The sequence below is a fragment of the Betta splendens genome, chromosome 9, assembly GCF_900634795.4.
Source record: "Betta splendens chromosome 9, fBetSpl5.4, whole genome shotgun sequence".
Taxonomy (NCBI): domain Eukaryota; kingdom Metazoa; phylum Chordata; class Actinopteri; order Anabantiformes; family Osphronemidae; genus Betta; species Betta splendens.
In genome coordinates this window covers 30,215,082-30,237,020 of record NC_040889.2, presented here as the reverse complement: position 1 = coordinate 30,237,020, position 21,939 = coordinate 30,215,082, and the positions used below count along the sequence as shown (strand labels likewise).

The 21,939-nt window shown below is 45.9% G+C and overlaps 3 protein-coding genes across 9 annotated transcripts; 2 read left to right on the top strand and 1 right to left on the bottom strand.

Annotated features, from left to right (window-relative positions):
* Positions 1 to 624: 624 nt before the first annotated feature.
* On the top strand, positions 625 to 5,033 carry lrrc2 (leucine rich repeat containing 2). Of its 3 annotated transcripts, XR_008695476.1 has the most exons (10): positions 629 to 687; positions 957 to 1,100; positions 1,663 to 1,784; positions 2,901 to 2,986; positions 3,055 to 3,348; positions 3,681 to 3,826; positions 3,922 to 4,074; positions 4,202 to 4,353; positions 4,440 to 4,550; positions 4,948 to 5,033. XR_008695476.1 is itself a non-coding variant. In XM_029160702.3 (9 exons), the coding sequence occupies exons 2-9, from the start codon at positions 964 to 966 to the stop codon at positions 4,487 to 4,489; spliced, it is 1,140 nt and encodes a 379-aa protein (XP_029016535.1). In that variant the 5' UTR covers positions 625 to 687; positions 960 to 963; the 3' UTR covers positions 4,490 to 5,033. The 3 variants fall into 3 exon arrangements, 2 of the variants coding, with proteins under 2 accessions (XP_029016535.1, XP_029016534.1); XM_029160702.3 differs by having other exon boundaries at positions 625 to 687; positions 960 to 1,100; positions 4,440 to 5,033; XM_029160701.3 differs by having other exon boundaries at positions 4,440 to 5,033.
* Positions 5,034 to 5,289: 256 nt separating this feature from the next.
* Positions 5,290 to 13,128, bottom strand: mfsd14bb (major facilitator superfamily domain containing 14Bb). Its single transcript, XM_029160700.3, has 12 exons — positions 12,987 to 13,128; positions 11,777 to 11,869; positions 11,119 to 11,181; positions 10,735 to 10,862; positions 9,405 to 9,519; positions 8,937 to 9,155; positions 8,553 to 8,666; positions 8,379 to 8,450; positions 8,170 to 8,282; positions 7,978 to 8,075; positions 7,762 to 7,898; positions 5,290 to 7,677 (listed from the first exon to the last, which is right to left on the bottom strand). Exons 1-12 carry the CDS (start codon positions 13,002 to 13,004, stop codon positions 7,447 to 7,449), a joined length of 1,401 nt encoding a protein of 466 aa, XP_029016533.1. The 5' UTR covers positions 13,005 to 13,128; the 3' UTR covers positions 5,290 to 7,446.
* On the top strand, positions 13,044 to 20,710 carry spinb (spindlin b). Of its 5 annotated transcripts, none has more exons than XM_029160710.3 (9): positions 13,044 to 13,184; positions 14,168 to 14,271; positions 14,582 to 14,648; positions 15,686 to 15,959; positions 16,159 to 16,207; positions 16,307 to 16,401; positions 17,165 to 17,320; positions 17,410 to 17,643; positions 17,876 to 20,710. In XM_029160710.3, exons 4-9 carry the CDS (start codon positions 15,908 to 15,910, stop codon positions 18,073 to 18,075), a joined length of 786 nt encoding a protein of 261 aa, XP_029016543.1. In that variant the 5' UTR covers positions 13,044 to 13,184; positions 14,168 to 14,271; positions 14,582 to 14,648; positions 15,686 to 15,907; the 3' UTR covers positions 18,076 to 20,710. The 5 variants fall into 5 exon arrangements, with proteins under 5 accessions (XP_029016543.1, XP_029016542.1, XP_029016545.1 ...); XM_029160712.3 differs by lacking the exon at positions 13,044 to 13,184 and having other exon boundaries at positions 13,685 to 14,271; positions 15,686 to 15,713; positions 15,856 to 15,959; XM_029160713.3 differs by lacking the exon at positions 13,044 to 13,184 and having other exon boundaries at positions 13,685 to 14,271; positions 14,582 to 14,669; positions 15,686 to 15,713; positions 15,856 to 15,959.
* Positions 20,711 to 21,939: the final 1,229 nt, after the last annotated feature.

Sequence of the window (21,939 nt, the reverse complement as noted above, 5' to 3'; positions counted from 1 at the left end):
AATGGAAAAGCTGAGAATGCCTCAAAAACCACCCTATGCTTAAACTGCTATAACTCAGAAAGTATTAAAGATATTAAAAAGCTGATCAATACATTAATAGTTGAATAGTTAAAGATTGTTTTGTAGTTTAAATGGTGTCTATAGCTCAAAGTATGTTGAAGTAGTTAAAGCTAAAATTACACAAAGCTGAAAAGGATTTGAAAATGGTTTTCCATTCATTTCAATTGGAGAATTTTGCTGAAAAAAACATCAAAAAATTAAATAATAGCACCAGTCTCCTAAAAAGCTGAATATTTTGATATTTGAATGGTTTCTGTAGCTGAAAGTATGCGGCAATAGTTAAGTGCAGAAAAACTTACGGACACATGTGACTACTGGAACAACTAAACACATCCTTCGAGCATTCATTGTGATTAGTTACTGCCAGTCTTACCAGAGGAATAAATAATAACTTCTCTGCATAGAAATTATGGAGCAATCTGAGTCTCCCTTCATTCTTAAATGTTACTCGACGTCGTTCTGAGTTTTTTTTTATTCTAGGCATTGAGAGTGGTAATAACAATAATAGCAACAGAATGTCAGAGCGGAGCATCATGTGACACCCAAACACTCAGCTGATATAAATAACACACTGCTGTGTGTGTCTGAGCCTCAGTAAACAAGCAGAACTGACCCGGCAGCTCTCAGGTAAGAGCCTTGCACCAATCTGTTGAAAAGTCAGATCTGAAGCATCTCTGGACCAAGGTTTAGTGGAAAGATTATTCAACAAAAACTTGAAGTCATGATCAGACGAGCAGAAAACCAGTAGTCTGTAGAATGTTTTGCTCAATGAGTAAAGTTTTAAATGTGATGCCAGCTCTTCAATGACTAGAGAGTAAAGGGTTTAGCATCTGAGGACTAACCATCTGACACTAACATCGTTGCACTGGTCTCCTCATTGTTGTCTGTTATGTCAGCAGCAGCATGGGTCTGGAGAGGAGGTTAGACGCCCCAGTCTATGATTTGTCTCTGGTTCGAGGGATCTGGGAGGTCAGAGTGAAGAAATACAGGCAGAGACAAAGGAAGGAGGAGGAGAGGGTGGAGAGGAGCGCCCTCGCTAGGTCCACACACACTCATTAGTTTGGTTTAATGATATTATAAACGATGATAGAAAAGATAATGACTTTTATCTTAAATGATACTTCCACCTCTGTGGTCTGGGGTTCAACATCTCATTAGACAGAGTAATACAAGGGAAGCACATCTATTTGTTGAGGTCTGTCAGCAGCTCCAAAACCTGGAGCTTCCTGAACCGTAACCTGTGGGACTCAGGTCCATTATTCTGCTTTTCTTTCTGTTATTTTGCTTCTGAAAATATTTAAGGTGAGGTGTGCTTTTTATTTCTACTGCTTCTGATTAAAATGTAAATCTGAATCAACAGATCAAAGTTCTGCTGAATAAAACTATTTAACCTCTGAGAACGACTGACTCTCACAGCTGACTGTTATTACTCATCAACTCTGAGAGTCATGGCTGAGTTTAGCAACATGATCACATGCTGCTATTACTGTCCTCACCTCAGTGACAGAGAGCAGAAGGTCACAGGTCAGGACAGCAAAGCGAAGCGACGCCTGCTGAAACCAAATCACTGTTGTAGAATCATCACCGTGTGTTGGTCTGTAGGATCGACCAGGAGTGGCAGTACCGCATCTACTGCAAAAAGCTGAACAGCACAGACGTCAACCTGCTTCACCGCTATCTACAGAGAGCTACCCAGCCATGTTCAGCTGTACCGGCGTGCACAGGTAAATGTCACTTCTGTACGCAGGTGAAGGTCACATCTGTGCGCAGGTAAATAAAACATCTGTACGCAGGTAAATATCACCTCTGTATGCAGGTGGAGGTCACATCTGTACGCAGGTGAATAAAACATCTGTACGCAGGTGAAGTTCACATCTGTACGCAGGTGAAGGTCACATCTGTACGCAGGTAAACGTCACCTCTGTACACAGGTGAATAAAACATCTGTACGCAGGTGAAGGTCACATCTGTACGCAGGTAAACGTCACCTCTGTACACAGGTGAATAAAACATCTGTACGCAGGTGAAGTTCACATCTGTACGCAGGTGAAGTTCACATCTGTACGCAGGTGAAGGTCACATCTGTACGCAGGTAAACGTCACCTCTGTACACAGGTGAATAAAACATCTGTACACAGGTGAAGGTCACATCTGTACGCAAGTAAATAAAACATCTGTACGCAGGTGAAGGTCACATCTGTACGCAGGTGAAGTTCACATCTATACGCAGGTGAAGGTCACATCTGTACGCAGGTAAACGTCACCTCTGTACACAGGTGAATAAAACATCTGTACACAGGTGAAGGTCACATCTGTACGCAAGTAAATAAAACATCTGTACGCAGGTGAAGGTCACATCTGTACGCAGGTGAATAAAACATCTGTACGCAGGTGAAGGTCACATCTGTACGCAGGTGAATAAAACATCTGTACGCAGGTGAAGGTCACATCTGTACGCAGGTAAATAAAACATCTGTACACAGGTGAATAAAACATCTGTACGCAGGTGAAGGTCACATCTGTACGCAGGTAAACGTCACCTCTGTACACAGGTGAATAAAACATCTGTACACAGGTGAAGGTCACATCTGTACGCAAGTAAATAAAACATCTGTACGCAGGTGAAGGTCACATGTGTACGCAGGTGAATAAAACATCTGTACGCAGGTGAATAAAACATCTGTACGCAGGTGAAGGTCACATCTGTACGCAGGTGAATAAAACATCTGTACGCAGGTATGTGTATTTGCCGTGTTCTTGTTCGTCTGTCACTGTTTGCATTTATTTTCCTACAGTATGTTACGTTTTTATTTGTGTCTTTTCTTTCCATCCGGTCTCAGGTTCAGGAGAACAACAGGATGAGAAGGTCCAGAAGGATCCAGACCCAAACGCACTGCTGTTCCAACTGGATGGAGAACGCTGGCTGGTTCGTCAGACCTCACCTTTATTACGTCTTGGTGTAACGGCACAGGCTGACAGCTTGCCGTGTTTCAGGACTTCCCAAAGGAGCTGCAGTGGATGACCTACGTGAGGCAGTGGCACATCAGGGGCACGAGGATCTGTCGGCTGCCCGACTACTTAGCTCTATTCAGCCAGCTCACTGTACTGGATTTACTGAGAAACAGCATCACTGAGCTGCCGCCTGAGATCGGTAAACTGAGCCAGCTCAGGCAGCTGAACGTCAGCTACAACCATCTGTCCAGAATCCCTCCACAACTGGGAAACTGTGAGAAACTGGAGAGACTGGAACTGGCTGGAAACTCCAACCTGTGTGAGCTGCCGTTCGAGGTGAGGAGACTGACACTGACAGTGTGTCAGCTTCTAAACAGTTCACTGTATGGTTGTGTTGGCTTCATGATGTGTTGTAATGGTTTAACTGAGTGTCTTCATAAGTGATCAGACAACTAGAATATGAAGCCATTAGAAATGAGGAAATGAGGACTGTGGACTTTGCTTCTCTGTCAGGATTTGTGTGTTAGTCATGATTTACATGACCATGATCAGACAAAGGTTCAGTTTTTTCCTGGGAGTCTTTGAAGCATCTTTTCCTGTAGTTTTCCATGAATGTAGTTTCATTCATCAGCGCTCACTCTAACCTGGTGACTCTGACTCATATGCAGCTAAGCAGCCTGAAGCAGCTGGTTCATCTGGACATTGCGGAAAACAGGTTTGTATCGATTCCCATCTGTGCTCTGAGAATGAGCAGCCTGCAGCTCTTGGACCTGAGCAACAACAGTTTGAGCGACCTGCCGCAGGACATGGACAGGTGAGCGATGACACCATTGCCTGTAATGGTCACTGTCAACGGCGCGTTGTCAGTCCTCGAGGAATTCTCAGCAGACACGTTGTGTGTTTGTACAGGTTGCAAAAGCTGGAGACTCTGTTCATCCATAAGAACAAGCTGTCGTATCTTCCTTTCTGCCTCACCAACATCTCCACGCTCCAAATGGTGGTGGTAAGCGGCGAGGAGCTCACCTGCATCCCAACCAGACTGTGCAGCAACCCCAGCATCAAGTAAGATGCCTTCCGCCTCATCACCGGCCACGCTTCAGCAAAATTCACTTTGTTTCATTGTCACGGGTCGTACGAGTGACTGAAACCTGAGGCAGTACCTGATCGGGTTTAATGTGCTGCTCATCAGGTTTATCCGACTGTACGACAACCAAACACGCGCAGGGAGGAAGGAGGAGAAGAGGAGGAGGAGGCGGTGGCAGGAGTGGAGGCCGGCCGAGGTGAAGGACAGCAGGGACAAGGAGTTCCTGGAGGCCTACGTCAGCTCGCTGATGGACCGAGGTGTCACAGATCATTTCTGTGGGTTCTGATGGTGAATGCTGAGGAACTGTGAGGTGTGGGTTCTGATAGTTTGTGTCCCTCTGCAGACGCCGTTCCCTACTCCACCACCAAGGTCTCCGTCTCCTGCCTGCTGTGATGGCTTAAGCTGTTCCAAAACGAAGACATCTGATTGTAGCTGATGGAGAAGAAAGTTAAAGGTTAACGTCGAATATTTGTGTTTTAACTTATTCAATGTTTGAGATAAATTTTATTATGGAAAACAAAATCAATCCAGATCTGACTGCAACTATTCTGTTGTGTTTACATATTTAAATACCACAATGGTAATAAGGTGGAGCCTGGCTAAGAAATCACTTTTTATAAATTATTTCCATTCCAAAATCAGATTTCCATCCTGTAGAGAGCTAGAGTTTCTCTACAGATTAAACTGAGGCCAGATCATGGTTCTGTAAATGGAGCTTCAGGGAAAGCTGTGACCAAACAAAATGTCTTTAACAGCTTTAGAGTCAACAAGCTGATGTAAGGTTTATTATTCTTCTTGGTTTTAAACAGGAAGCTGCAGTAAATGCTAATTATTTGTTCTTTCACTTTCAGCTCCATCAGTTTACAGATTATATTTGTCTGACATTTATCAAAGCATTTTATTTTCTTATTGTAATAAAAATTGTTTGTGGAAATTATTTGGTTGAAATTCACTAAGCCCCAGCCCTGGTGCAGTGGTCAGCGTGTTGCGCTACTGTCGTCCAGGGCGTGAGGGGTTGCATCAGGAAGGGCATCTGGCATAAAAACTTGCCGAATCTACAGAGCAAATCATTTGCTGTGGCGACCCCTGAAAGCACAAGGAGTTACTATTTTCTTCAAATTTACTGGAGTCAAAGGAAAATGTCAGAACGTCAAAGGCGGCGGACCCACATGCACGGCCCAGACAGACTGAGATATGATAAATGAGAGTTTATTCCAGATTACAGGGTCCAGGTCAGGCAGGGTCATACACGGGAAGTCAATGCGTGAAATACAAGATCAGGCGGGCTCGGTGTCAGGGACAGGCAAGGTTCGTACACGAGAGGCTGATTTATTATACCGTTCCGTGGTCAGGCAGGCAGGCGAGGTCAGCATCAGGCAGGATCAGAAAACCAAGGCAGGCAGGGACTAGACAGGCTCGGAGTTCAAAACAAGATACACGACTGGGCTAGGTTACTGAACGTTGGAAAGTGGTGAATAACACGCAACACGAGCTAACAATCTGGCGAAGTGCTAGGGTGAGAGGTGGTGCTTAAATACACTGAACTGATTAATGATGACATGCAGGTGTGGCTAATGACCGGTAGAAACTGGGAACAGCTGTGACGTGACATGAACAGGAAGTCCTTTCAAAATAATGGCGGAGATCAGAACCAAAACATGATCGACAGGAAGGACTTCAAAATAAAACCAGGGACTAGAACCAGACACTACCGAACGTAAGGAACTCAAAATAAAACAAGGAACAGGATCAGAGACTGTGACAGAAAGTTGCGTCAAGCTGGTGGCGAGACGCGAAATAAGTTTAAAAAGTGTGACATTCAAATGATTTGCCATTTCATACATTTTTATTTGTAAGATATTTAAAATTATGTCCTGGAAATAAAAGCAACACACAACACATCATCTTTTAGTATAAAAAAAACAAACAAAAAAAAAAACTATACGAACATGATGATCTGAGGCACATGTTGAGTGACATTAAAGTGCACGTGGGGGTTGAAGACCATTGGATGAACTACATAACACGTCACCATCAGTTCATTTACTGCTCTTCCTCTGACTCACTTGACAGCTCTCATCAGCAGTTTTCTGTAACTTTGCTGGTTCTATCTTCAACTGAATCTGGATTAAGAGCATTAAAATCTGAGAGAATTACATGACTATTATTTGAAAGAGGAGAAACCTCTAAATGAGACATGAACGCAGTAGTAGCAAAAATCTGGGTCAGAGAAACAGGTCAAAAACATGATGCTGTGATGCATTCAGGAGCATTCACTTACAAATCTGCTGGGTAAAAAAATATACTGTTGGTCCGTCTTTGACATCGTCAGGAACTGAGCGAAAGCAATGAGGAGCATTGATGTGAAAAGGCCACGATCTGACCAGATCGCTGATGATGTGGCTGGAACATAATGCTACACATGATCAGTCGTTTTCTAGAGCTGTGACCACATTAATGTAATAAGTGAAAGATGCTCCTGAACGATCCGACTTGAGCAGATTCCATGGTGCCTGTTATGGAATGTGAAGGTTTGAGCTCAAACACATCAGGTGAACATTTAAGTCAAATGTAAAAAAAACAAACTACGGAATATGGCACAGTCTGGTTCAGTCAACCTGCTGATTCCGACAAAGCGGTTTAATACAAACTAAAGCAAAGCAGGAACATGAGACACTGCAGTGGCAGACAGTGGAAGCCTAAAGAGGACACAGGAGGAAACTCCTCATGACCTGAACAGCTTCCTCAGACTCTAGCGGACTTGACTCAAACCATGATCAGCCTCAGGTTGGAGGGAGACACTTTACTCTACCTACAGCCTGGACAAATACTATCAAATCACCAGCCAGACTTAACCACTTCAAACTTAGCGCGGGACTTCACTGCAGGTCTAGATTTCGAGCCAAGCTCCCAAGCAAAATGATATGTGGAGGCAGTTTCTACGGTAAGAGAGGGAGCAGAGAACCAGAGTTTAAATGGTTCACGTTAGACACGAACCCTAGCGCCCCCTACAGGTCAGCTAAGGTCTGTGTACTTGTGAACTTGGCTCCCGGGTCTCAGGTTTCAGAGCCATGAGGTTTCAAGCCCTTAGGTTGGACAAGCCCAGATGAACTAAGCGAGGGGATACCAGGCGCAGAAGTATTCAGAATATGTTTAATACCTTACTGAACAGCTGCAACGATGATGGCGCCTGATGTACTTTGACCTTTAGCTTCATTTTTAAGTGTAAAGCTGAGTTCATGTTTTGAACTAAGCTGACATCTGTGCAGAAAATCTATGAAAAAGAAACGATTCAAGGTTGAAGGAGGCGGGATGTTGGACTTCTGTGCTGTGAGTTGTTGGGCTGTCAGTCACAAGCTGCTGTCCTGTAGCAGCGGCTCAATGTCCCCAGCGTCGCTGGAGGGATTGGTCAGAGAGCCAGACCTCTGAGCATGAGCTGAGGAGCGGCTGCTGGACTTGAGGGTAGAACAGGTCTTGATCTCAGACAGTTGGTGGTGGGTGGGGATGAAGACGGCCACGATCAGAGCCAACACGACGGTGCACGCCCCGAATAGGAAGGGAGGCCCCGGAATGCCTGACTTCTACAATAGCAGACAGGAGGAGAAATCACGCATCAGGGTCCGAGAAGCATGATCAATGACGCATGATCTTTTAGCTGCGTTTACCTCAGTGCCCGGTTTTCCTGCCACTGGCTGAATGTCGTTCAGCTCCACGTTGAAGAGGAAGAAGATGAAGCCATAAAGAGCCGGACCCAAGCCGTTACACAGACCTCTGATGCCCGTGATAATGCCCTGAACCACACCTGCCCACACAGACAGCAGGTTATGCATGGGTTAGTAGAAAGGGCTGTGACCTCTGTTCCCTTTAACAGGTGAACTCACCCTGTTGGTCCGGTAATGCATTGTGGGAGACCAAAGCAGAGACTGCTGGGAAAGTAATAGAGGACATGGCTGCTACTGTTCCTGCCGCCCACATCATCCTAATAGAAACATCATACAACCAGACAGAAGCTAGAAAACATAATGATCCCGTCAAAAGACATATGAATGCAGCTTTTAGATGAGTGGACTCACCACGGCTCCGAGCCGAAGCCGTACCAGGCCAGCTGGAACAGCTGGAAGCCCAGACCCAGAAGAAGTGTGTTCTTGTTACCAATGGACCTCATTAACACACTGAGGAACAGAGTCTGACAGGAGACAGACACAGGACAAACACTCACATGTGTCCTACGTTTAAACAAGTGGTGAACATGCAACCACATCTGCGACCAACACCTCTGTACCTGAGCCACTATGGACAGGATTCCCACCATGGCGATGAAGCCGACAATGGCTGCAGGGGAAAACTCAATCACCTGCAACACAGACAACGAGTGATAATCATGACAACAAAGCTTCATTCTGGCCTGTAACTCAGTCAGAAGAGGTTTGGGTTGGGTTGGACTGACGTGCCTCACCTGTCTCAGGTAGAGGAAGAAGCTGGAGTACTGTCCAGCCTCGGGCAGGTAGGACAGGAACACGGTGACACAGATCAGCAGCACTGTGGTGTCTTTTCCCACTCGACGCAGAGACTAAACACAAACTACCAGGTCAGTGAAACGCAGCCACTCACGTGATATGGCATGACGTGAGCAACGCAGCAGCCACAGACCGGACGATCTGCAGCTTAACTGCAAAACATGCAGTGCAATGTGCCTGATTGGACAAACGCAGAGCCATCACTCGGGCAGGGTTGACTCCACGCTCCTCCAGCTTCATCTTTATCTCAGCGGTGTGAGCTAAGGTGAAATGATTCAGATCCGCATCTCTTTGAACAGTGACTGGATTTGATGTGAACTTACAGCGAAGGGGTCGGCCTGCTCCCAGGTGATGGGGAAGCCCCAGGAGGTCAGCTTCATCTTGTCTGGCAGCGACTCCGGGACCACAAAGAACACAAAGGCGATGTCGGCCACGGCTATCACCGTGGCAACCAGAACCACCAGGCTGTCTCCGTACTTTTCTGAGAGGTAGACCCCGATAGCTGGACTCGTCACCAAACTGGCTGCAAACGTCGCAGAGACCTGATGAAGAAGAACAGAGAGGTTTGCAAACAAGCAGTGAAAGCTGGACAATCACAAGCAAATAGGAATTTAACAAATTCATGAGGACACATTCCCAACAATCAGACTCCTCAAACATCCAAACAGCACTCACTACTTTTGTCAGAGCAACAGGCTGATCTGCAAGTTTGGATTTGCTCCTTGCTAGTGGAGTCTCAGTGTGAATACTGACTCAGACGTTTGTGTACTGCAGCAAGTAGCCGGTCTCACCACTCCGTAGGCAGTGCTCCTCTCATGCTCCTCTGTAATGTCAGCAACATAGGCGAAAACCACAGAGAAGGTCACGGCAAAGACCCCAGAGACAGAGATCAGGGCAAAATACCACCTGCAGACAGAAACAAACTATGTCACAAGTGCTTCACACCACCACCGAGACACCACAGTAAACCTGCACTGGTTTGAACTGGAGCAACTGGGAAGATGTGACTTTGGCCGGTCGGTTTGTGAAACATGAAGCACAAACCTGGGGATGTGATCTCATTTTGCGGCTACGTCTACAACCTGAAGAACCTGCACTTCAAGCTCTTTAACAGAACATCAGCCTTCAGAGAATCTTAAGCTTTTCCGGAGGGCTTCTTGAACCTAACCGGTCTGGACTCCAGCCATCGTGCCTCATCCACCTCATGTACTTGGGTGCGATAGCAGCTGTTAGCCGCTGGCTGAGAAGTGACGGTCCTGTATCGCTGTAGAATTGTAATGTGTGATGGGACAGGTTTGTGCTCAGACAGTCATCTAACACTTAGAAGCAGAGAGGCTAAGCTAATCCACCATACCGGAGTGAACATTCAGTTTGTCTGGAACAACAGTAACACACTGACTGGAACAACAGTTTCCCTTCACTTCTTTATACAAAAAAAGGAAAAACATTTTCTGTCTGATGAAAAATAAAAAAAGTGAAGCATCAGTAGAGTGAACGTTCAGGCCTGTACAGATCAGAATGGGAAAGGTTGATTTGTGTTCAGAGCTGATCCTCACATGAACAACATGTGACTGTTTAAACTCCATGAGGCTGCTCTCAGATCAGATCGGGACCAAGTGCCTCCATTATCAGCATCGACCTCATATTCACTTCTTACAAACTTCAAATGGTGAGAAATTAGTTTTCACAACAGAACCTCCTCTGAACAACGGACAGTGTCAGTAAGGCAGCATGTGCTGTAACCTGAGCTGATCTGACGTCAGTGGATCAGTTTCAATAATTCCAGGAATAATGTGGCATCAGCAGAAGTGTGACTGAGCTGCTGTCTGATAAATGAACAGTAACACTGGGATTACAGGAGGATAGAGTGGACTCTCTGAGGCATCTCTTCAATGAAAACGACCCCAAATTTAAGGGAAATAAATCCTGACAACATAACGCAAGTGTTCATTGTCATCATTACTACTTCAGTCATCATAATAGTAGTTTATTATGTTAAACTCCAGCTTAGACCAGTTCCCTGTAGCTGAGTGTCATATGACTGCAGGTTAAACAGCTGCACAGGACTCAAAACACTGGAGATGTGCATCAACGGCAACCACGGGTTAGCAGGGGTCTCACCAGGGGCTGATCCTCATGAAGGGGATAGGTGCACAGGTGAAGAAGACTGTCATGAGGAGGAAGGACTTCCTGCCCCAGATGTCGGACAGAGCACCAATCAGAGGAGCAGACAAAAATGACAGGAGGCCCTGGAGTCAAGACAAGGAGAAATCGTTTCTCATGACATACGAGATGAACGCCTTGGATGCATTTACTACCTACAAACTAGTTTCTATTAGGGTTAGTCACTGTAAATGTGGGAGCAGGGGAAAACACTACTGGTCATCAGATGTAACCTGGTGTTATTGGCATGATGCAGACAGAAAAATCGATGTGCTGCCTGGCTTCATCAGCTAAATTGTTAGAAATGAGATTTGACTGATGCAGTGGTGACAGAAGTTTTACCTTCACACCCTGAACCAGGCCGTTCATCAGGAACGTGTGCTGAGGAAATGTCTCATGCAGAACCTGAAACAACATCAGCGTGATTAAATACGTCCATCCTCTTATCAAAATTTCTGATTTATCCTGGGTTCGTCAGCATCTAGCAGTGGTCTTAAGGAAATGTTTCACTTTGAACTCTGAGCAACTTCCACCTTGTTTTCCAGCACAAGCAGCCTGATTTAGCTGATGACTGCTGAGGGACACTTTCAGGTGTCAAGGCAGGAGTGCTGCTTCCAGAACAACCAGGCAGAACAGGGAGGGCTCTTGTTAATATGCTTCAGACCGTGGTTCACTGGTGAATGAACTGATAAGGACAGGATGAAGTGTCACTCTGCTACAGCACGTTTAATGATTTCACCCTGGAGACAAACAGTGACTTAAAGGAAAATTTCAGAGAATCCACCAAATTTTCAGAAAGAAGACTACTTTGTGTCTGAATGTTTCAGTTGTGTTCAGACCAGCTAAGGTACAGGTTCATCAAGCAGAAGCTGCCTGTAAGCCTTTATACCCATTCAGCTTCCTCCTACATGCGTATTGAAGGTCTGCAGATGACAAATGTCCTGCTGTTGTGATTGGAGGATCGCTGAGTTTGCTGTGAGTTGAGTGGGTGTTTACTCACAGTCAGCATGGGAGTGGTAAGTAGCCCCCAGGCGAAGAACTCCAGGAAGATCACCACCACCGCATGAATCACTCTGGCCCGGCTTCGGCCGTGCTGCAGGAAGCAGAGAAAGGAACCATCAACTATTTGTGAATATTGGTTCCTAAACAAGTGGACATTCCATTTGGATGGGACCTCTTCATGTGGTTGGTTCATGTGTTTCAGAATCTCTGTCATAGTGAAGTGACCAAGCTTTCCATCACAACCGTCTGAGGGCACTTGGTTTGGTTTCTTTGGAATGAGCCTTTCTACTCATAGCTGGGTACTTGCACTTTAATGTGCTAAAGATGAGAGATTTCTTTTTATTAGTTTTTCTTACAAATGCAGCTTGTTTATAGTGAATAGCTGTTACAGCGTGGTAAAAGAATGCCTTCCACAACTGTGTTCAGGTGACATCTGAGGATTCTTACATTCTCAGAAGAGAAACACCAGTGACAAAGGGAACCACGTAGGTTCCCCAAGTATTTAATGCTCAAGCATTACAAGTTTCTGTTAATTCCCTTAAATTATTCCCTTGCGTATGAGACTCAACGCAGACGGACATCAACATGTGCGGTTTATTATTAGTTTATATGTTGTTTGTAACATTGTCTGGGGTCACAGAAACATTAAACCCTCCTACGGTACCGTCCCCAGAAGGACGACAACCTCACTGATGTACACTAACAAACGCCACTTCTCATCATCTCTAAATATAAACTGGTGGAAGAACTAACGACGGAGATGCTGTTCGTTTGTACAGGTGTGCCTAATAAAGTGGCCACTTATACACATGTTCAGAAACGTGAACTAGTATTAGTGGAGCCTTTGATCCTGTACTTGGGTACAGTAGCTATAACTACTGGACCCACGTAATAGTTGACTGCATGATGTTACTTCCTCCATAATGCTTAATCTGTCCAATCTTAGTTTGAATGAAGGTACGCGGATCCAGAGAACCAACTAGTTGCTTCTCTAGGTTCTAAAGCCTTAAGTAACAGAGCCGGAGGACTAGCGTTCCCTCCTGGTCCAAGGCAACCTAGCTTAAACACGGAATTGGCAGCTAGCCTGGGTGCTACAGTAGCACCATAGCCGTTAGCATCACAGCTCCAACCGCCACACACCCACAGCTGACACGTAATCTTCATTCTAAGCAGCATAAAGACGAGCGTTAACCGAACCAGCTACTCACCGAGTTCCGGACCAACATGATGTCGCTGGCCTCGGTTTTCTCACATCTTGCTGTAACTATTTCCACATCAAGCTCGTGTTGCTCGACATCCTCCTCGAGTGTCTTCGTCTCTTCCAGGTTGCCCCGCTATGTGGATTAGGACTACGTTTGTGCTGCGTTATCATGGACCTGACCCGACCTCGTCTCACTGACGGATCGGTAAAGTGTGGAGGGGCTTAGCTTTCGGTTTTTACCTAAATTCCTTTGCGCTGAGTGATTTAACAGTTCGTCACCCCGGAGTCTCCTGGGTGAGCGGTGTTTCACGCCATTTGGATAACTATGTTGAAAGCGGGTTAAACACCGCCCCACTGGAACGTCTCTGGCTCCAACTCGAACGTGTTGGAGCATATTGCGCGAGTTTGGCTGCTCGCAGATCAGCTTTTGTTCTTTAACCAATCTCCGAGTAGCTGGGAGGTCTGACTTTGGGTCAGTCCTTTATCTGTACATCTAGTGCAGAGCGCGCGGCCCGCTAAGCGTCGTGCGCGTTACAGCGCAGAGTAAGTGACAGCTGAATAAGTAACAGATCGTCCTTGTCAAAAAAACTACTACTATTCGGACTACTACTCGCTTTGTGACTGTTGTGCGTTAACGGCGCCATCTGACGTCTTAAAAGAAGAAAGGTGAACAGAGATTCTCAGTATACGGCAGGAAGTCCCAGCGCCCAACACTCCCCTAAGTCACTATTTAGCAAGGAGAGGAAAGGCGGGACTCGGCCGTGGAAGTGCCGTCAATACAAACCTGCCCAACAACAATTGGCAACGATGCGGTTTCCGGTGATTTTTTTAAATAAGGAAGACAGAACAGATAACTATGTCGCTGGCCCATGTAAACAGAAAAAAAGAAAATACCAAAAGTGTATGTGTGCACAGTCCACATGAGATGAATAGGTCTGACAAACAAATATCAAACCTTATGCAAATTAAGCTTACTCTTGAGCCATGTTCAAACCTGAACGAATGTATATTGTATTATAGTTGTGAATACTTCGATGTGTGAGCGTCACATTGGATATATGGATAAGTTTATGTTCATTTTCTAACGAACAGTTGATCGATCAGTGCGCCTCATTCATGTTGGAAATGCTTTCAGGCCTTTTATTGTGAAAACTCTGCCTCATTGTTTCCGTCGGCTCTCCGTCTCAGCTAAGTTTACTTGACGCAGCGGAGAACCCCACGGAGGCAGAGCGGATCAATTTGGAGCCGCGGAGGTTGATCGGGATTGTACAGCGACGCCGATCACTGTAACGGTAAGAAACTGCAGCCTCTGGCACCGATCACCGACCCATTCAACGACCCGATTGGACGTTTTACAGCGAAGCAGCTAGCTTAGCGCCTGCCTTGCTCCCAGCACACCTCCCTCTCCCTTTGTTCGATTGCGCCTGTTTTTGCACCGATGCGGGTTTTGTAAATACTGGCGCAATATGGCCGCCGCTTGTTAACCAATTACCCATGCTCGCATTCGAACGCTTTGCGGTGACAGGAGTGTGCGGAGTGTGCAGGCGGGGGGTTCGGGTGCTAATTGGTGATCTTTGGCTCCTCATCTTTACCATTTACTAGGACAAGCATGAAGTCACAGCAGCCGATGATGAAACCCTGCTGCGTTCACGGTCGTGTCACCTTCAAGGTCTGAGCTTCTCCTCAGATGGTGATAACATTTACATTATTGGTGAGGTTGTGATGTGATGGAGGTGGTGATAATGGTGGTGGTGGGTCATTATTCTGCAAATAAGACAAGATGCAGACGCACAGCTCTGTCACATCTTTGTCTGATCGTCCTGTATCATTCAAAATATAGAATCTGCAGATTAAAGTTTATTTTCAGTTTATGATCATAATAAACTCTGCTGGGGTAAGTCTTCACTCAGCAGGTTCCAGTGTATTTTCAATCTTTCTGTTATAGGATCACACTGTCAGGACTAGTTGTAGACTACAAACACTTAGCAGACGCAAGGGTTTTTTATTTAAAACTGAATTAGACGATTTATCAGCAGCTAATGTGATAATTGGTGATTTTGGTTCAGAACAGCACCGTTAAGTAGCAGTCGTTTCCTCCTCAGCTCTGAAACGTTTTAATCTGCATCACATGCTCCGATTAGCTTTACGGAAAATCAACAATATTTTCCCTGTAACCAAGATATGATGAAGAGTTAGTAAACGACTTCTGGTTCGTTGGCAGCTCGTAGTGGTATCACAGCTTGGGTTTTCTCCCAGTTCAACTGTCTCAGTTGCTGAGACTGGATTTCCATCTCATGGTCAGTTAGAAGGTGAGATCATTTATTCACGTCAGCGTGTGGTGCTAATGGTTCTGATCCTGGTGTGGTCCTGGTCTCCAGTTGCATACCTTTGAGCTTGTGCAGCAGCAGCAGGTGTGTGTGTGTGTGTGTGTGTGTGTGTGTGTGTGTGTGTGTGTGTGTGTGTGTGTGTGTGTGTGTGTGTGTGTGTGTTCCAGCTGTCAACATCTCGACCCGTCCTCTGGCTGTTCAGCACAGGCTGCATCTCGTTTGTTGGTGTAATGAACAAAATCAGTTTTGGTTCATTGGTTTAGACTCATAAATAATAAATGGCTATATATTAACATTTACCAGTTAATAAGTGTCAAACAAGAATAAAATACAAAACTCAACTGATCAATGTGTAAATACTGTTGTTTTTTCTCTTCAGGCTTAACACAGTGTGGTCAAGCCTCCAGGTATTAGTCGGTTCCCAGCCTCAATGCCGTCTGCACCGGGCCCAGTGTAACTCCTGGTGCTCCTCTTCCCACCACCACCTCCCTCCTTCCCTACCCTCCTCCCTCCCCTGCCCCCTTCCTGTGGTGTCCCCTCTTTTCCCAGTGTTTAACCCAGACCAGCGGCCTTGTTGGCTGCCCCACCTGAAGGTGGATGAATGAAGACCCCATTCAAGAGCCCAGCGGCCCCACGGCCCAGAGCAGACGGAGGTGAGTTGCGAGAAAAGCTGATGAAGCAACAGTTTCATCTTAGTGGGTGGAGTTTGGTCACATCTCTCCATCAGGACTGTAGGTGGCGAAATGATATTTTTTGTTTGATGTGGTTCAGATTGCATATCAAACACTCCCATTAGTCCTGTGCTGGTCGCACCACCACTACATGCATTAACTTGTTTTTTTTGTGTTTCAGGACATTCGGGTGTTTCTGCAAACATGATGAAAAAAAAGAACTCACACAAGTAAATTGTGACAATCTGCTCATTTTTAGAACCAGGAAAGAATCACATCCTTTGCTCTTTTTCTTTCTTCTTGCTTCATTTCTCTCTCTCTCCCTACAGGAAGCAGAGGACAAGTGTTGGTCCCAGTAAGACTCTGGCTCAGCCCAGGAGAAACATTGTGGGCTGCAGGATCCAGCACATCTGGAAAGAAGGCAGTAAGTTGGGTTTAAGTGAAGCTGACACAGGCAGAGGGAGAAAACATGTCTGCCAAATGTCAAGTCCAGCTGTTTTGAACCACACAAACCTGATGGTGTTGTGGTTCAAGGAGGTTCAGCAGCTCACAATGATTTGTGTAAGTACAACAGTAGTGAAGTGCTCCAGACAGTGCAGCAATTTATGGTTGGGATGGTGAGTGTCTTTCCTGATGTCTCCTGGCCCTGCATCTCCTGATGTAAATATCATGCAGGTCAGGCAATTTCGTCCTGGTGATGCACTCAGCACACCTGATCACTCTCCTCATGTCCTTTTTGTCCTGAGACCTGCTGTTCACTAAGATGCTGATATTCCCACAGAGAACTGATTGTATTATTGATGTGTAAAAGAGTTTGCGCAGCTGTCTGAGGAAGTACAAGCTTTTCTGGCCTTTTTAACCAGAGAAGAGATGTCATATGTCCAAGACAGGTCTTCACTGACAGTAAAGAGAGTCTGGAGTCAAATGAATGCCTTAATTCAGTCTGTCTCCCCCATGTTATTATATTACTAGACAACAGGAATCATTAGTAGTGCATTAACCGTGGAGCCCTGAATGTGTCCGCACTGTGAACAGGTTGGTTCCGTGTGTGAATCTCACTAGGCCCAGAGGCCTGATGCCAGATGCAGTGTCTGGACATGAGCTCTTAGGGACCGTGTGGAACTTGTGTTTAGTGTGTGCTGAGGCTGGTTTGGACCCATCTGTAACACATGTCTGGGTTCTTTTAGCTAAGTCGTCTCAGTGGAAGGGGACGGTCCTGGACCAGGTTCCTGTGAACCCCTCGCTCTATCTAATCAAATATGACGGCTTCGACTGCATCTACGGCCTGGAGCTGTACAACGACGAGCGGGTGGTGGGGCTGGAGGTGCTGCCCGACAGAGTGGGTGAGGAGCCTCTCGGACTCTGGTACCTCCCTGTGTCGCTGGGTTCTGCTGTGGTACTAACTGTTCCTCTCTGTCTGTGCCCGGTCCAGCTGCGACCCGGGTGAGTGACTCGCTGCTGGCGGACACGATTATTGGTAAGGCGGTAGAACACATGTTTGAGACCGAAGATGGGCCCAAGGAGGAGTGGAGGGGAATGGTTCTGGCCCGAGCTCCCATCATGACTACCTGGTTCTACATCACCTATGAGAAGGACCCGGTTCTCTACATGTACCAGCTTCTAGACGACTACAAGGAAGGAGACCTTCGCATAATGCCTGACTCCAGTGAGTGGTCCCTGAACGCCTCACCCTGCTAACACTTAGCAGCTGATGTGGTGGTTGCTATGGTTTGACAGTGGTGTTCTGAACCACCTGGAGCTCTGCTGTGTCTACACCCTGACCCACATGTTGCTGTACAATTTCACAGCTGTCTTGTCTCGTGGTACTTGTATCTTCTGACACTTTGTAGCACTACCATTCGAGAAACACCCACTGATTTTTCTCTTTCTCTGTGCAGATGACAATGTGGCAGCGGAGCGTGAGCCTGGCGAGGTGGTCGACAGTCTGGTGGGCAAACAGGTGGAGTACGCCAAAGAGGACGGTGGGAAGCGGTCGGGCATGGTGATCCACCAGGTGGAGGCCAAGCCCTCCGTGTACTTCATCAAGTTTGATGACGACTTCCACATCTACGTCTACGACCTGGTAAAGACCTCCTAAGACCACAATGGTCCTCCCTGGAAAGACTAACCGCGACCTGCATCGATTCACTCAGAACCCATCAGAACCCCCACTGAAAATGAACGTTCGGTTTAAATCATCCTGGGACTCAACGCATCTGTGGAGGCAGATGATGAGAGAAACGCCTTAAAGACGGACAACTACAAACCAGCTTTACTGAGGTGCTCCTGACTTCATCATCCATCTGTGCCACATTTCCTCCAGAACCAGTGCAAAGCCTCACACAACAGCAAGTGAACCCAAAAACCGAGCGTCTAAAATTCTACCATTCACATCATTCCGTGTGAGGACGCGATCCTGAAACCCCTGCAGACAGAAAGCAGCTGTTACCTGAGGATGGGGGCGGAGCCTAAGGGGTTTAATGAAGGGTGGGAACGTTGGGGAGAACCTGGACCAGCACTGGCCCAAGTAGTGGAACCACCACCTGCTCTCTGCTGTGCATTCATAGAAGCTGTGATTGGGCAGTAGAGACGTCTGTTAACTGGCCCCGCCCTCCGCGCCACAGGTCAGCGATTGAGAAGCCGAAGGACACGGACTCGCTTTTTTTTCCTATTGTTTTGTTACTTGTTATTGCTGATTCTTCTGTTTTCCATAATCGTCTGTGTTGTAGAGACGTTTGTAGGGAAACCTTCACGTTGTCATTGTTTAACTGGCATTGGCTGAACTGCATCCCGCTGGCTGGCTCTTCCTGTTTTTAGCTTCTCACACTTTCAACAGTTTGACTGATGTGGGTTTTTAAAGGTTTTAGTTCAGCTCATGCTTTTACACAATTTCCACCTTTTCATATTTATGCCAAGAAGATTTCAGATAAGTATTGAGTCGTCCTTAACGGCCAGTTGAACTAATGTAGATGTTACTTGAATGAAGTCTGGAAACTTCCCACAAATCCTTTCCACCATATTTGTGTCCTGCACCGATGTGACGTTGTAATAAGTGATGCGTGAGTAACACGTGAACAAGGTTTAACTCCACAAAGCTCAGATCTGAGAACAGTTACCACAGGATGATTACATTGTAGGTTCATTCCTCTAAAAAACATCACTGATTTGAACCTACATCACAGTTCAGACATGTAGGCCATGTTGATATGCAGAATGAAGACGTCTCCTCATTACGGTCGGTGACAGTCATTAGGAGACGTCTTCATTCTCAGATACACGAGTCTCAAACGTTCCTGATTATCCCTTCAACAATTAGATTCAGTGTCTCTACCGGTCTGGATTGGGCGCCGCTGGTCTGGACTGGCTGCATCAGCTGGAAGTTGAGTTGTAGTTGCTGTGTCTGTTGTGGCTCTTTACAGTGATTGTGTTTCTTATGGACGAGCTGTATCGCCATCGTCTCTGTGTTTGATACGGACGTTTCTTTGTATATTATCTGTTCTGTATAAGCAGCCGGACGCTTGTGGCTTCATCCGGCTTAAAGCTCAAACTTCCTCCAGAGGCACCGACACTGGTCGTTTTGTTTGTAATGACTCCACCTGCTGAAGCGGTGCCACCAGCCGAGCTGCCGGCTCCACGTCTTCTGTGCCTGAGGGAACGCGGCTCAGCCTGGAATTAGGGGATTTGTTATTCTGGATCCTTGTACAGTTCACGTAAAACTTTAATATTCTGTTAACTTTGATGGACTGGACCTGGTTCATTTATTTCTATACTCTATGACATGTTCAGAATATTAGGAACCTCAGATCTGTACATGAACAACCCCTCTGAAATATAAAGGAGCTTAATGAAGACGGGTCGTTGGTCCGGTTTGCTGGATCGGATCCAGTGCTTTCAGTGTTTGTGTAGATTCTGGAGTTCTGAACATTTGGGAAGAAACCAACAATATTTTCTCATCTGTTCTACAACCTGTCGTCTGAGTCTTTGGAAGGTGGCCTGTTCTGTGGGAAGATGCCATTCATCTGTTCCTTTTCATCATAGAATCCAGAACCAATGTCTAGCTTCTTCTTGTTTCGCAGTCTAATTAGAATCTTCCAAATTGTGGATCGGACAGAAGATTTAATGGTCGTACCTCGAGTTATAATTAATACCATGTCAATGAAAGGCAGTTTTCATTTACAGGTAACTTTGGGCGAGTTCGGGCCTTAGTGTTCTGACAGGTTCTGTTAAGAACTGGTCAGAATTGAACTGGTCCATTGACTGTGGGTGCTGTTAAACAGCTGTTTAAGTTCCAGTGTCCCGGCTGCTGAGCTAAGAGATGAAACGCAAACCTTGTGTAGTTGGACCTTTGGATCCTCAGCCTGTCATGGAGACCCGGACCGGAACCGAGCCGCTGTGTGTTTCTGTGGAGCAGCCCGTTCAGAGCAGTGTTGTTTTTGCATGCCTCTATAGCTCAGTGTACATCGGTGTGAGTTGCATGTGTGTGGAGTTTTGAGTTGTTGATCTCTTGTAGCTTTTGGTGCTTTTTGTTTCTTTCTTTTGCTCTGTTTGTCTCAGACACTGAAAGGATCCCCACAAACAGAACTGACCTTTACAGATGAAGCTGTGATGGCAGTGTGAGTTCTGTTTCTGGTTAGATCATGCCCTTAAATAGTGCCAACTGCGGATGCCAGTGTTGTACAGCCATGAGAAGCTCCCACTATTTACTATAATAAAACTTTTGTGTTTTTCACCGACGTGTCTGTGGCTTCAGTCTCAGCTCTTCTTTCCTGCATTCACTCCAGCAGCATGGGAACCACCTTTGATAGAACCCTGTCCATTTTGACGCCATGAAACACAGGCTACAGTTAGCGCCTTCCTCACACGCTGAGAAATGAATGCATTCAACTGGACTGTATTGGTGTACTGCAGCTGTAAAAAACATGAATTCCGTTTAAAAAAATTGCTGAATGTGATGGACTGTTGTTCTCCTCTACAACACCAGGTGTCGCTGTAAAATAAATTTACAAGCCTTTATTTTCTGCCCATAATGCATCGCTTCTCCCATAATGCATCTCTCCTCCCATAATGCATCTTTTCTTCCATATTCACGCTCGATTCATCTGCTGTTACACCTCATAGATCCGTCTTTAAACGACTGAACGTTGTCAGAACGTTTTTGACTGGACGTTGATTGCGTTTATATTGACTTGATGTAGCAGTGAAACGTTAGACGCAATGGCTGAGCGGAGACACCGTGAGTCAGGGAGCCGGAGAGGTGGTAGAAGAGGCTTCTCAGCCCCTGCTTGTGGCAGTAATGTCCTTCTAGGTCATGTGTATGATGATTGGTACGTTCACGGCGCGTCCGTGAAAAGGTGCGACCTCACTTGTTACGCTTCGCGCCTTAGACCGTCTGATCATGAACTGGAAGTTGAGTACGGAATTAAAAACAACTACATCAACTGTGAACACAAACCAATGCCGCTAAATGAGAGAGGCACGTGACAGGATTGGCGAGCTGGATCAGTGTTAACCGTGGACTAGAGATGGCGAAATCGAAGCCTCATGAATCACTGAGCAACTATGACACAGTAGTACTGAAATCGACACATTGCTCGACACCATCACGACACAGTCAGAACAGCGACATCTGCTGGTTGTGCGTGAGAACTGCTTGAGCAGACTGACCATCAAACCCTCTCTGATACGTGGTTGTTCAGGATCACAGTCCATGTTTTTTTGTCAAATAAAACTTAATTAATCAAAGGTGTGTAATTGTGTTTCTCTCTGGATAATAATGTATAAGTAGCCTTGATGTGGCAAACATGTTTGATGTCCGATGTTATTAGAGCTGTATTTGTTCTTCTGCAACTTTACTTTATTACTACATTGAGGAGACATGTTTGTCAATTAGTTAAATCGAAGACCTTTATTTTATTTTATTTTTCCACAGAACATGACTTTAATCACATTCTCACCACCTCTC